General features: G+C 46.0%; 1 protein-coding gene across 4 annotated transcripts in view; it reads right to left on the bottom strand.

Moving 5' to 3' along the window:
• Positions 1-5,837: 5,837 nt before the first annotated feature.
• Positions 5,838-15,530, bottom strand: part of zfyve9a (zinc finger, FYVE domain containing 9a) — a 56,280-nt gene continuing 46,587 nt past the window's right edge. For all 4 annotated transcript variants that reach the window (XM_037531022.1, XM_037531021.1, XM_037531023.1 and 1 more), the window contains 4 exons: positions 11,816-11,978; positions 10,634-10,739; positions 8,343-8,519; positions 5,838-7,962 (listed from right to left, as the gene is read on the bottom strand). In XM_037531022.1, the coding sequence (XP_037386919.1) occupies positions 7,801-7,962; positions 8,343-8,519; positions 10,634-10,739; positions 11,816-11,978 (608 nt within the window). In that variant the 3' untranslated portion in view covers positions 5,838-7,800. The remainder of the gene's footprint in view (positions 7,963-8,342; positions 8,520-10,633; positions 10,740-11,815; positions 11,979-15,530) is intronic.

The following is a 15,530-nucleotide window of genomic DNA, read 5'->3' as shown; positions in this document are numbered from 1 at the left end:
AAGGTCACTGGTTCGATCCCCTCGGCTGACAGTCCATGACTGAAGTGCCCTTGAACAAGACGCCTAACCCCCAACTGCTCCCTGGGTGCCGTGGATAGGACTGCCCACCACTCTGGGCAAGTGTGCTCACTGCCCCCTAGTGTGTGTGTGTGTGTGTGTGTGTGTGTGTGTGTGTGTTCACTAGAGTGCATGTATATGGGTGTTTCACTGCACGGGTGGGTTAAATGCAGAGGTCTAATTCCAGTGTCCAGACACAGTTGGCAAAAATGTTTCTCTAGAGGTTACCAGGTTACCCAGAGAAGTGGGCAGCGTTTCTGGACGTTATGTGTACGGTCTTACCCTGTATTTGTGGAAGCAGTGATGACCAGTGTTCATTTCCCAGCCTGTGCAATGATGTTCATCACAGAAACGTGCATCTGAGTGGTCAATGGTCATGGACAATCATTTGTATTATTTTTTTTTCTTCTTCAAGATTCCTCCTGATTCCCTGCACCAAAGAGGATGAAACCCCTAAAATCCTTGCAGTCACTCGTTGAGGAATGCTATTTAAGATGCAGTGACTGTGTTTATTGACTACTGTCCAAGTTTTCCTGAGCCCCATGAGGTGGTCATCACAGAAACATGGTTAAAGCCGTATGAGGCAACTTATTTGGAATGTGTTGCAGACATGAATTCCAGAATTACCGTATATTCAGCAAACACAACGAACGTTTCACATACAGGATAGCTTGTGAAACAGTTCCTAATCAGCGTATATTCAAATCCAAGCTGCATTTTTTTTAGAAGTTTATTTTTACATATTCTACAGGGCTTTTTTTGATAAAGTCTGCTTTTATTGACAAAGAAAACATGTACATGTTATTTTTTTGGCTTCTCATACATTTTTACATTTGAAACTGAACCATTTTGACCCAAGTCAGTATTAAACAGCATTCCATCAGATCCAGCCCACGTTATGATAATGATGCCCCATCAAAGACTTGCTTTTTACCCGCCACATGTCCATTTTCATGAAAATGTTGACCACTCCAAGCTCCTGTTTGTCGTCATGCATGCAGTTCTGCTGTGTCCAGCTTTAAAGAAAGGAAAGGAAACGCGCTCGACAGCGACACGCCGGAATTAATGCCAAAAGAAAATGTAAATCAAAACAAAAGTGCTGAGCTGCATCAGTGGGAACGAAATGCCACCTCTGTGTAATGCCGTCAGTCCTTCAGTGCAGGGGTCTTCAAATCCTGCTTGGGGTCCTGAGATTTGTAGTCACTGGTAGGTTTGATACTGGGTGGCCAGTTGGTTACATCAACAGTTCACTTAACTAAGAGTGATTTACAAAATCGTGGAGCGGACGCTTGGTTTGGATTTGAAGACCTGTGCTTTAGGCTGAAGGAGTTTTTCTGAAGTCCCTCAGTGTGAGGGTGGAACTAATGCTAGCGCTCTGATATGATAATGCATCTCTAGGGTTCTGCTGCCGCCGCAGGGCCTGAAGTAAATACTGTGGGGCTGCCATTCAAATCAGCCTGTAAGCTTAGAACTAGACCCACCTGCTCTTAAAGCTGGCAGTGAACTTCAAACGACTAAAGAGCCAAACAAAACCTACCTCCAAACATGCTGCCATTAGAGTTAGGACCAATCACAGTCAGGGGGAGGTCTCAGAATGAATAACAGTGATTAGGACCAATCACAGTCAGGGGGAGGTCTCAGAAAGAATGACAGTGATTAGGACCAATCACAGTCAGGGGGAGGTCTCAGAATGAATAACAGTGATTAGGACCAATCACAGTCAGGGGGAGGTCTCAGAAAGAATGACAGTGATTAGGACCAATCACAGTAAGGGGGAGGTCTCAGAATGAATGACAGTGATTACGACCAATCACAGTCAGGGGGAGGTCTCAGAATTAATGACAGTGATTTGGACCAATCACAGTCAGGGGGAGGTCTCAGAATGAATAACAGTGATTTGGACCAATCACAGTCAGGGGGAGGTCTCAGAATGAATAACAGTGATTAGAACCAATCACAGTCAGGGGGTCTTATAATGACAGTGATTAGAACCAATCACAGTCAGGGGGAGGTCTCAGAATTAATGACAGTGATTAGGACCAATCACAGTCAGGGGGAGGTCTCACACTTAATGAGTGATTAGGACCAATCACAGGCAGGAGGTCTTAGACTGACAGTGATCTGGATCAATCGTGGTCAAGGGCGGTCTTAGAATGAATGCGTGATTTGGACCAATCACGGTCAGGAGGAGGTCTCAGAATAAATGAACTCCAACGGCTGCATCTCGACAGCGTTCGTTTGAAGCACTCTGCAAGTTTAAGTGTCTAAATTGGTTGTACTGGCAGAAAAAAGTGAGGGTGAAAAGTGAAGCTGAACATCTAAAACCGCCGGTTCAGATTTTTGTTAAATTGCTTAACCATAAAATAACTGATCCAGGCTCCACCCACAAACGTGCACCTTCATAGCTACTGCCGAACTGAAGAACCAGCTGATCAAATCGAGCCCACCGGTCTAGTTCCGATGAGCATCAACACAGTCCAGCTCAGCATTTTACCTGGAAACGAAACGTTACGCTTCGACTCCAAACTAAAGACCACCACCGTTTGTCCAGCAGCTGCTCCACAGCTCCATCACTTGTGGGTGAAGCATGAATACAATAATGACTTGCAGAGACGCTCCGCCTCAAACCCTGATGTTGACCACGACCTGATTGTCCGCAGCACGGCCTTCCTTCGCTTTAAGCCACTTCTACGGTTTAGTGCAGTGGGTTTAGTTTATATTCGTCAGCACAAACATTTCTGCCTTGACTTCACGAAACCTTTGGAATCCATAACTCGTGACAGACGTTCACCACTTCTACAGACTTCACACAAGGTTCCCGTTTTTAATGAATAATCCAAAGCGATGCTTTCTAAACGGATCCAGACGGAAGGGAAGCCACCTCCCTTCGGGACGTTGAGCCTCCCAGGGCTGCACAAGATATCGCAATACCGGTCTTTGTAATACTGAACCAATCACAGGGTTTGTTCACTGTGCTGTGACCATCTGACCAATGAATATTCATGCAATTTAACAAAACATTTTGGTGAAGATGATGCATATTGATCTTTAACCAGCTGCATTACTGACGCACCTGTGTTTAAAGGGTGGATATCATGAAAACACAAAGTCCAAACGTGGAAACTAAGCAGCAAAAACAGCCTTTTGTTTTTCATAAAAACTATTTAAATATACCGTCAGCAGGTTAGCTCCGCCCATTCATGCTGAATTATTAGGAGTGTATCAGCTCTGCTTTTTCAAAGAGATACAATCCAGGGCAGCCAATCAGAACAGAGCTCATTTACAGATATCAGTCTTAAAGGCACAGTACATGACCGTTTATGATATAAATCCATACGACTAATGCACTACGACTGCAGGACTACGGGTTCTTCAGTATATTGCAATTCTATCAGTTGTATCGCGACTGCAACACGTAGCAATATAATCGCAATACTGGTATTTTTCCCCATATCGTGCAGCCCTAGAACATCGTCACCGAGGGCGTTCACATGCACGTAATAATCCGATCCCTGCAGAAAATCAGATTTTGGTCAGTAGTCCGATCGTGGTTACCTGCTCTTGAGTAAGCAGATGATGGGGAAGCTCCAGGTCTACAAGAGTCAGACAGTAATCAGATTTCTGCTTTACACCCAGCCGATAACCTCACCCATGAAGACTCGATGTAAAACTCGCACTTCTTTTTTTAAAAACCATCTACCACTTCACCTGAAAATATGAACTTGCATGATCTAGAAGATGAATATTTAAATTCCCAATTTTGTCAATCATGTATTTATAATTATAATATAATTATTTTTAAATATATATTATTTCCGGTACCGCCGTCCGTTTCTGCGCATGTGCAAACTGGGAAAACCGAAAGAACTCAGAGTAAGAGTTCACACTGAGGAATCTGATTACTGAGCTCAACCCAGCCTCTTTATTAGAGGCCGCGGTTTCTAGATTGAAGTATATCGGTTCCATGACCATTTGAATAATCTGATAACTGAGGGGAAAAAAAACCCTGATGATTGGATTATTGAGTGCATGTAAACACCATTTTCTCCACTGCAGGGAGAAATCAGCGTAAAGCAAGTTTAATTCTGGGTGAATCTTTTTGGAAGATGAGCCTTTTTCACCTTTGCAAGTCAGGAACACAAACAAAGTCGGGAGGTAAACGATTCTGTAAAACTGGTACAGCTGCAAAAAGGAGTTTCTGCCGCCTGGCATGTCAAATAATCACAGAGTCATCGTTAAGATTTAAACGTCGTGAGAAGCCAATACTCATTTTTACCCTGTAGGCTATGCTAATTAACAAAGGGCAAGGTATCTACACATCAAGCGATCGTCTGATTATCCAGGGCTTGTTCGTCCACGTCCTCTTGAAGGCTGTTGAACTCCTTCACGGCAGTGTTCTGATCGCTGTCCGTCGGTTTTCCTCAGAATGGCTTAATTTCCAGTGCACTGCATCGCAAATTATTAGTCTGTTTCTCATACAATCGCTTCAATGAAAGGGAAATTAGTGTTCTTTTTGGATGGCGATCATACGGACATGAGCTGCTCTGATGAGGGGAGATGGATGGGTGTCGAACGAGTTATCCCAAAGAGGAGTTTAGGGAACCTCTGCCCGACTGATAATAGTCAGAAGCCACAAAGAGAGGCAGATTTCTTCTCGCAATCTGGACCGTTCTACTGTTTCGACAACTCGAATCCATTTCGCTTAAGCAGAATCTTCCGTGTAGGTAAAACTCATTGTCAAGTGTTGTTTCCTGGCTGAAATCCTGAAGACCTCTCGAAAAAGTCCATCAGATCTTATGGGAAGGAGGTGTCAGCTGGGTCAGGTGGGCCGATCCACTCTGTAGTAACGTAACTCCATAAATAAAGCGTCCATGTGGCACATTCGTTCCAGACTGTGCCAAGCATCCGCCGTCCAGGTCCCATCTGATGTTTGCATCGAGTGAAGCTACATCTTTTCAGCTTTGGAGCATCGAGTCTTGAGGAAAACAAACAAAACGAAACACAACAAAAACAAAAACACAAGGTCCATGTTCTCCGCACTGCTGAAATAAAGCATCTGGTGGTTTGTAAAGCTAAAAGGTGAGACCGAAGCTCCGAGGAGTTTATCCCTCGTCTCCTGTCGAACAGCTGCTCCAGGCACTGCACTAGAATCTAAAGGAATCCTTGCAGAAATGAAACGATCCCTTTTTCGGTCTCGCTCTTTCATTCTGGGTCTTCGGCCCGCCTGTTAGGAGAGTTTCTATTAGGGCTGCACAACACAGTGTCTGTTAAATCAATCAGTTCTGACATCGCCACGGCTTGCAGGATGTAAACAAGCCCATACGGGAATCATTAAAAGCTTCCCGGACACAGATTAAGCCTCATAGTGGTAAAACACCACTGACATTACAATTCCATCACCATCCTGCAGAATTCAGTGGTTCAGATGTGAACAGAGCCTTCCAGAGTGGTTTGGTGTGAAACTCTGCTCTAGATAAACTTACCAAGTCAGATTTGTTCACAGTGGTGTTGATGGGAACCAGACGTCCATCTAAAAGCTCCTCACAGAAAGTTCCTACATGAGATGGTTCTGAATTCACTGCCTGATGACCGAGACGCCGTTTTATGATGGTTTAGAGAAGATTTTGGACTAAAATGTACTTTAAAATCTATTCATGGTGGAGGGATACATGCCCAGTGTTAAGAGGCAAAAAAATAGTCCCCAAAGAAAAGTTTTTTTTTCCCCCCCACTATTTTTCCATCATCAACATTCCATATAAGCCCAGAAGACACGTGTAGGTTCTCTGGTGGTTCTGGATGGTAAATAAAGTGTCTGTATCTGTGTTGTAGTCATGGCGACACCTGGTTCCCATCACCACCACTGTAAAGACGTCTGAACCATTTCACACCAAACCCCTCTGGACTTCCGTTTCCATCTCAGACTAAAATATGCAGAAACCTGTAGAGCCAGTAAGGTCCACACACAGATTAAGCCTAGTGTTGGACTAAACTGCAATGCCAAGTGTGAGAAATCCTTCTTAGTCTAGACTTAAGCTTTCTCTAGGTCTGCCAAACTGGCTTTACATGCTTTACTGACCACAGTTCTGTGGGTGTTTTAATGAATGTTTATGAATTATTTTGGTGAAAATCATGCAGGCCGGTCTCTGTGTCACATCGTTTAATTCACCAGTGTCATTTTAATGTATTGCAGTCGCAACAAGCAGCACTTTAACTGAACCTCTGAAGCATCTTGTATTTGCAGTCATGCTCATATTAGGAATTTGGGAATTCTGAGCTGGTCTATGAGCGGAAAATGAATGGCGTTTTTCAAAAATGACTTGGAGTCAAAATACTCTAAATAACTACATCCATGCTGCAGACAAGCGAACACAAGGTCACGTGAAGGCGAGTCTACAGCGCTGTTACAGACCAACACCAGAACTAGAACTGCCACACGCCTCCAACACCCACCCAGGACAGAGCTATTGGGGTATTTTGGTGAGGTCAGTCTGATGTCCATGTGGCAAAACCCTTCAGCTTCGGATCCTTCTGGTTTACGCAGTGCGGAGGCTGAGACCCAACAAACTGCAAATTAAAAAGAGCTGCAAAATACAAAACACTTCAACATGACGACATCAGAGCTACGTCCCAAACGCACCACAAACAAAGAACACGGGCAACTTCAGAAACGCCGCAACGCCGGTCAAAACACGGAAATGTTCCTGGAAGACTCAAAGTGGAGGGAATATCTATGATGGAAAATCACTGACAGAAGCAGATCAGACCAGGCACTCAGACTCTCATCCCGATGGTTAACCTGGCTGGCTAGTGTGCCATCAGAGGTGTCGCAGCTGTTCTGTGGTCATTAATCTGGTGGTACTAAACGCTTGCAGTTAGACTCTACAGGTCATTCCATTACCACACAGCGATAATCTGCTCAAATCAAATCAACTGAATGTTTGTGCTGCACAGAATATAAACGTCCGAGTGGCTTCGTCATCTCTTGGGGTCCTCCTGGAACCCCTCCTCTGTGTTGTGATGGCTCATCAGCGTTTCTGAAGCTGCATGTGTTTCTGTATTTGCAGTGCGGTCAATTTTCTGAGTGTTTTCTGAGTTTGCAGGTCATTATTCGTTTGCGGTTTGTTGGGTCTCCTCCGTCACTGTACCGCAGGGATCGACGGCAGCGATTTTCCAAAACCTGCTCAGACCCGGAGCTCCTAACATGGGCGCGACGCACGATTGCAGAAGTCTAAACCTTACGTTCTGCCTGTATTGTGCAGCCCTAAGTTCCCATTTGGACCCAGAATCATGACCTCTGTGACCTCTGTAAGCCTTTGCTTGCTACAACGAGGCTCTGGAACGATGGAAAAATCCTTCTGCTCCAATTTTTTCGGCCCAGCATGACCTCAGATTTTCCACAGTGGAGAAGAAACAGCACCGCGTTCTGAGGGGCTGCAGCCGTGGCCCCGATGGAGGTGCACTGTGGAGGAGATGGTGCATAGGTGGTCTGGAGAAATGCTGCTGCTTCTGTTTAATCTCCCAGCACAGCTTTCAGGCTCTTTGAAGTGCAAATGAGAGAGAGAGAGAGGGAGAGAGGGAGAGAGAGAGAGGGAGAGAGGGAGGGAGAGAGAGAGAGAGAGAGAGAGAGAGAGAGAGAGAGAGAGAGAGAGAGAGAGAGAGAGAGAGAGAGAGAGAGAGAGAGAGAGAGAGAGAGAGAGAGAAAGGCGAGGGCAGGCGAGGAGAGACAGGACGGATAACCTGCTCTTAAGAGATGATCTCCAGGATGTAGAAGATGAGCTCCATGACCACTGGACCCTCACTGAGCTGGCAGGCTCCGCTGTGGATGACCGGGATCAGTGCACTGTCCAAATCACTCAAATACTGAGGGAGCAGTGGCTGACCGTTACTGCCTGCCAGGTAGCCCACCTGCAATAACAAAAAAATTAAATAAATAATAATAAGAAGAAGAAGAAGAAGAAGAACAACAACAACAACAACCACCTCTTTCAAGAAAACAAGTACCCATCTTATTTAAGTCAGATTTTATTGTATTATTGTTGCTATTATTATATTTATTACTTATTTATTAGTATGACTTATTTCACCCTTTGATTGTTCTAACAATCTTACTAAAAACATTTTGCATTTGGTTTAAAGATCTCATAAAATTTGTTTAATTAAGAAATATACACACACACACACACACACACACACATTTACTGAACAAATGTTCTAACTGAGCCTCAGAGGGAAAGTGAAGACAGGTGTGGGACACCGGCTGGAAAGATGCTAACATCTCTCCTCACCTGATCCGAGTCCAGCGTGACCCTCAGTCCCAGCTTGGCCATGCCGTCCTCCTTCAGTAACTTGAGGTGAGGACAGAGGGCCATACAGAACGCCCTCGCCACGTTCTCAGTGAGGCGGCTGTGGTCGGCTGGGTCACTCAGACCGTTGGGCTGGTCATCACTCTGGAGAAAAAACACCTGGAGAAAAGAGAAGTCAGTTCCACAACAAGAAAGGAGGAGGGAACAGAAACATAACAAAGAGCTTCGGTTCAAAACGCTGTTCATCTTCCAGCAACTGTGCATGTACGTTTCTGAAAAGTGCTTAATAATGACGTAACACTGCGCGTGACACTCGCGTCAACACACAGTCGCACGCAAACGTCTGGACAGGCCTGTCCAACACCACGTTCTGCTGACTTCCACACTCAGCGGGTAAAAGCGGCCCAAAGCTGATCTTTTCCTTCATATGTGACTCAGACGTGTGTCTGTGTGTCAGTGTGAACAGATGAACACTCAATCTGACACTTTCAGTTCCGATTTGAGACGCTTCCATATGTGGTACTGAAATTCAAACCGTATCCGATCTGCAGGAATGTGACTCAGTCTGAACAGCCAGATCGGAATTCATGAGACTTTTACAATCCAGCTCCACATTCGTCATGATTTCGTGCTGCTGAGAAACATTTAGGCTGATGTTTCTGTATAGAGAGTCATAAGAGACTCATCCAAAGCCCTCAGAGTCTGAAGAGGTGTAAAAAGAATTGTCTGAACGCGGCCGCAGGAGAACGCGGCCGCAGGAGAACGAGGCCGCAGGAGAACGAGGCCGCAGGAGAACGCGGCCGCAGGAGAACGCGGCCGCAAGAGAACGCGGCCGCAAGAGAACGCGGCCGCAGGAGAACGCGGCCGCAGGAGAACGAGGCCGCAGGAGAACGAGGCCGCAGGAGAACGCGGCCGCAGGAGAACGCGGCCGCAGGAGAACGAGGCCGCAGGAGAACGCGGCCGCAAGAGAACGCGGCCGCAGGAGAACGCGGCCGCAGGAGAACGAGGCCGCAGGAGAACGAGGCCGCAGGAGAACGAGGCCGCAGCAGAACGAGGTCGCAGGAGAACGCGGCCGCAGGAGAACGCGGCCGCAGGAGAACGCGGCCGCAGGAGAACGCGGCCGCAGGAGGACGCGGCCGCAGGAGAACGCGGCCGCAGGAGAACGCGGCCGCAGGAGAACGCGGCCGCAGGAGAACGAGGCCGCAGGAGAACGCAGCCGCAGGAGAACGCGGCCGCAGGAGAACGAGGCCGCAGGAGGACGCGGCCGCAGGAGAACGAGGCCGCAGCAGAACGAGGCCGCAGGAGAACGAGGCCGCAGGAGAACGAGGCCGCAGGAGGACGCGGCCGCAGGAGAACGAGGCCGCAGGAGAACGCGGCCGCAGGAGAACGCGGCCGCAGGAGAACGCGGCCGCAGGAGAACGAGGCCGCAGCAGAACGAGGCCGCAGCAGAACGCGGCCGCAGGAGAACGCGGCCGCAGGAGAACGCGGCCGCAGGAGAACGAGGCCGCAGGAGAACGAGGCCGCAGGAGAACGCGGCCGCAGGAGAACGAGGCCGCAGGAGAACGAGGCCGCAGGAGAACGAGGCCGCAGGAGAACGAGGCCGCAGGAGAACGAGGCCGAGGCGTCAAACAAGTTAAAAGTCTGAAAACAAAGTTTAAAGAATCCGAGGACGTGAACCAAAGAAGTGACCGCGCCCTTTTTACATCTCCAACACATTCTGGGTGATGAGCCAAGCTGTCAGTCAGTGCAGTGAAGCTTCATGATGGCTCCTGTGATGCTGGTGAAGATGAAGCTGATCCTCCAGGAGCGACTGGCGTTCGTTGGCAGATGTGATTGTTTACCTCTGGATGAGCCGCGTGACGCTGTTCTTCTGCTCATGCGGCTCCGTTTAGGAGCTGATCTGTTCAGACTGACGTCTCATACAGATCACATTTAAAAGCTGAACAAAAACATCTGATCTGGTGCGAAAATCAGATTTGAGCCACTTTGACCTGCTGTGTGAACGGAGGCTAACTCAGCACAGCACAGTTAAATATGACTAATTTAAGATCAGATTTTCTGTTTATTTGCTGATCTTCATAAAATCTTAATTTGACCAGGGACGCCAAAACTTTCACATACGACTGTAGATCATAAATAAACAAACTTTGTGAAAGTGGTCGGCAAAGTGAAGGAATCTCTGGACATATAGAATAACTTGAAAAGGAATACATGCTGCTACTTCAACAACCCGGAAAACCACATTCGTCTGAAAGAGAAGTGAAACAGTGCACCTCTGTCCAGCGGATGACCTTCCCGTTGGCCTTGTACTCCGAGCCATGGAAGATTTTAACACTAGTTATGGACTCCATAGATTTCCCATCAATGGGGCTGATGACTCTGGTTGGGGACAGGAGAGAAAAAAAAAAAAAAAAAAAAAAAAAAAAAAAATCAGACACCACAGCAGACGCATGTTTACAACGTTAGAACCGGAGCTGGTTTTCCGAGAGAGTCTTCGCACAAAGACCGTTCTTAAATAATCCAGATTCACGAACGTGTCTTAGGAAAGAAAATCTTAACTGTTTATGAACTTCATTAAGAAAAAGTTATGAGCAACTTATTCTTCAAAAAACATCTTAAGAATTCTCTTATTGTCTTTTCTCAACTATTTTCCTAAGCATGCGTGGTGTTTTCTTACGACAGCCTCACACTCGTCTCCGGCTGTAAGAGTTGACGAAGAACAGCGCACGCACGTTCACACACTTCCAACCGGAACAGCGCACGCACGTTCACACACTTCCAACCGGAACAGCGCACGCACGTTCACACACTTCCAACCGGAACAGCGCACGCACGTTCACACACTTCCAACCGGAACAGCGCACGCACGTTCACACACTTCCAACCGGAACAGCGCACGCACGTTCACACACTTCCAACCGGAACAGCGCACGCACGTTCACACACTTCCAACCGGAACAGCGCACGCACGTTCACACACTTCCAACCGGAACAGCGCACGCACGTTCACACACTTCCAACCGGAACAGCGCACGCACGTTCACACACTTCCAACCGGAACAGCGCACGCACGTTCACACACTTCCAACCGGAACAGCGCACGCACGTTCACACACTTCCAATCGGAACAGCGCACGCACGTTCACACACTTCCAATCGGAACAGCGCACGCACGTTCACACACTTCCAATCGGAACAGCGCACGCACGTTCACCTGGTTAACGTCTGAACAGTAACAGTAGCGGTTCTGGGATGGTTTTATAATCAAATGTTGAGTTTTTATTTAACTCATATCAGTTCAGGTCCATCCGTCTAATGAAACCATCTCAGGTCATATTACTGATCGTTTTCAGTTTAACTCCATCTTTCTACTGAGAACCGCGATATTTTTGTGCAGTCATATGACGGGAAATATTCAGACGTCCCACCCCACAATAAGACCACTCATCACTTACCCCTTGTTGAAGTTTAAGTCGTCCTCTATCCACTGGATGTGGACGTTCTCCTGGTTCTCCTCCTGGTCAGCTTTTCCACAGACGATGCTGAAGTCCTTCATCTCCCTCAGAGCCTGACGCAGAGCCTCCATGGTTTCTGCTGTGATCTGCACCATCACTCCATCTGCAACACACACGCAGAGTCTAGAACGGGTCTAAAGTCTGATCGGCTGAGCCAAAATCAGTCAGCGCAAAACATTTCGTTAACTCCCGCACACTAAAAACGATGGTTCTCTATAGAACCATGAACACTCAAAGAACCCTTAGCACCATTAAAGGGTTCTTCAGACTAACAGAATGTGCTGTAGATGGTTCTATACAGAACCTTTTTGAAAAATTTTATTTCAAAATTAAGTTTCCTTTTTTGATCTTTTGTTTATTATTTATTTTGATTTGTTAACGTTTACATTTGTTACGCTTTAATTTTTTCTACTTATTTTATTATTACTGATTAATTTTAGTATATTTCCTGTACTGAGTCATTTCTATTACATTTATTTTACTGTTACTATTATTTGATATGTTCTTACACATTATCAGTGACTTTTTACCTGTATAAACTCTGCTACAGTGGAAATGAGGGTCACCCTCCGTGTTCTCAGAGGTTAAATAAAGGTTGACCATCAGAGAGAGAGACAGAGAGACAGAGAGAGAGAGAGAGAGAGAGAGAGAGAGAGAGACAGAGACAGAGACAGAGACAGAGAGAGAGAGAGAGAGACAAAGACAGAGAGAGAGACAGAGAGACAGAGAGAGAGAGAGAGAGAGAGAGAGAGAGAGAGACAGAGACAGAGACAGAGACAGAGAGAGAGAGAGAGAGACAAAGACAGAGAGAGAGACAGAGAGACAGAGAGAGAGAGAGAGAGAGAGAGACAGAGAGACAGAGACAGAGACAGAGAGAGAGAGAGAGAGAGAGAGAGAGAGAGAGAGAGAGAGAGAGAGAGAGACAGAGACAGAGACAGAGACAGAGAGAGAGAGAGAGAGAGAGAGAGAGAGAGAGAGAGAGAGACAGAGACAGAGAGAGAGAGAGAGAGAGAGAGAGAGACAGAGACAGAGAGAGAGAGAGAGAGAGAGAGAGAGAGAGAGAGAGAGAGAGACAGAGACAGAGACAGAGAGAGAGAGAGAGAGAGAGAGAGAGAGAGACAGAGACAGAGACAGAGAGAGAGAGAGAGAGAGAGAGAGAGAGAGAGACAGAGAGAGAAAGGACAGAGAGAGAGAGACAGAGAAAGGACAGAGAGAGAGAGAGAAAGGACAGAGAGAGGAGAGAGAGAGGGGGAGGAAAGAGAAAGATAGAAGAGAGAGAAAGAGAAAGAGAGGAAATAGACAGAGGAAAGAGAGAGACAGAGAGAGAGAGAGAAAGGACACAGAGACAGAGAGAGAGAGAGAAAGGACAGAGAGAGAGGAGAGAGAGGGGGAGGAAAGAGAAAGATAGAAGAGAGAGAGAGAGAGAGAGAGAGAGAGAGAGAGAGAGAGAGAGAGAGAGAGAGAGAGAGAGAGAGAGAGAGAGGAGAGTGAGAGAGAGGGGGAAGAAAGAGAAAGATAGAAGAGAGAGAAAGAGAAAGAGAGAGGAAATAGACAGAGGAAAGAGAGATAGAGGAGAGAGAACAGTGTATTCTGAACTGCACTTAAAAGTATGGGGAATGAGTAATAATAATAATAATAATAATAATAATAATAATAATTTTTATCTATATAACACTTCATGCCAGTGGCAGCTCAAAGTGCTTTACAGTTAATAAAGCTCAACAGTGATATAAGAAATGCTAAGTATTCATTTACGATGGAATAAGAAAGGTAAATATTGTTTTTAACGTCTGTGTAAAATAAACTCAGAATTTTGGTTCTAAACACTTTATAAGTTCTAAGTTAAGCTGCTGAAATCGTGAAAAGACTGAACTGTGTAGTACCGAGTTGTGGAGTAGACCCTTAATATATTTCAGCATGTGTGTGTTCAGGATTTTGGGCTTTCATGATCACGGCCGGCTGACGCGCCGGAGCCACGCTGAGCCTGACCGCTCTCCTAACACTAGAACCTTCAGCGCTTCAGAGCTGAGGATGCTGCTTATTTATGAACAATTAGTCGTGGGCTGGAGGTCAGAGAACCGGCCCTGTGACCAGAAGGTTGCTGCTTTGATCCCAAGCGCTGACAGTAAGTGACAGGTGTCCTTGAGCAAGACACCTAACCCCCAACTGCTCCCTGGGTGCTGTGGATAGGGCTGCCCACCACTCTGGGCAAGTGTGCTCACTGCCCCTAGTGTGCATCTTCACTAGTGCGTATGTGGAGTTTCGCTGAATGAGAAGGTGAAATTTCCCCCTGGGACCAATTAGGGTCACTTAATCTAATCTAATTCAAATTTGGCTTTTGGAGGTTAATAACATTTTTCTGTGGTGTGTCGAACTCACAACACATGTATTTCTGCTTTATACACACTTTAAAAAACCTCAGAAGACTTCAGACCTAAGACTTCAGGTCTTCTTCACTGAAACACCACAAAGCCTGTACATTTTTTTGGCAAAACCAGGAGTCGCAACCCAAATGTTAAGAGCAGCGATTCTGACCTTTCAACAAAACTCAAAGCCCCGGGAGCCGCAACATCTCACGTCCATTTCACCAGCTTGTCTGCAAGAATGTCTCAGTATGTGCTCATTTGCTAGTAAAGGCTAAAAAATATCAACAAAAACTCTTTATTACTACTTTATTTTCAAGATTCAAGAATCTCTGCCGTCTTTGCACAGCGCAAAACGAACATGGATAGAAATCCTAACAGTGCAGAAAAAAAAAGATTGAACTAGGAATAGAGCAAAAATATATGGGCTAATATGTAAAATATAAAACGCAAGATATGATATTACAAGAAAAACTAAATCATTTAAAATGAAGTAAAAAAACAAGTTTTAGCTCAGCTATAGCTGCTTTTCTCACATCTCCAGCAGGAAACGTTTCCAATAAAAGTCGAGCGGTTTCTTGTAAACCGTCTCTCCACATTCGATTTTTCACGAGGCTGAAGTTTCGCCGCTTCTCATTCGCCGGTGTCTTGTTCGAATTTTCCCATTCCACCTTAAATGGTGCCCGAGCTGCCAGAATGTAATGCCATTAAAACCATTGGAAACTTCAGCTTCAAGACTTTTTCGTGTTTCTCAGTTTCTCCCTGCAGGTTAAACGTATCAGGAAACCAGCTGGAGTGACTATAAACACTAATCAGTCCATTCGTCTCCAGATTATCGACGTCCATCTTAAATCTCTCTCTTTACCGTTTCGTAGCTACTAGCTGGGCGAGACTGTTGTCTGTGTTGCTAAGGTGACCAGCCGTCTGCGCTGATCTTCAGGGTTAAAGGGTGAATCAGCAGTTCTACATTAACTCCAGCGTTTAAGACCATTTACTGTTAAACTGTGTTGAAGGATCAGCAGAGCTTTATTTTACTGTAGAGGAGGATTATTTTATTATTACCTACTGATCTGATTCAGATGTGGAGCCACAACAGGGCAGTAACAGAGCCGCATGTTGACGACCCCTGGACCAGACCTATAAATAACACTGATGCATTTTACCATTACTGTATTTTGCTGTATATATGCAGTAATGCACTGTAGGCAGTATATTACTGAGTTTTCCACCTTCACATTGCTGCCCTTAAACTGTGGGGAGTATCACTGTTTACAGTGGATTATTAACCCACA

Source organism: Pygocentrus nattereri, chromosome 19, assembly GCF_015220715.1.
Source record: "Pygocentrus nattereri isolate fPygNat1 chromosome 19, fPygNat1.pri, whole genome shotgun sequence".
NCBI classification, from domain to species: Eukaryota; Metazoa; Chordata; class Actinopteri; order Characiformes; family Serrasalmidae; genus Pygocentrus; species Pygocentrus nattereri.
Note: the sequence above shows the minus strand (reverse complement) of the source record. Positions and strands in the feature narration are given on the sequence as shown.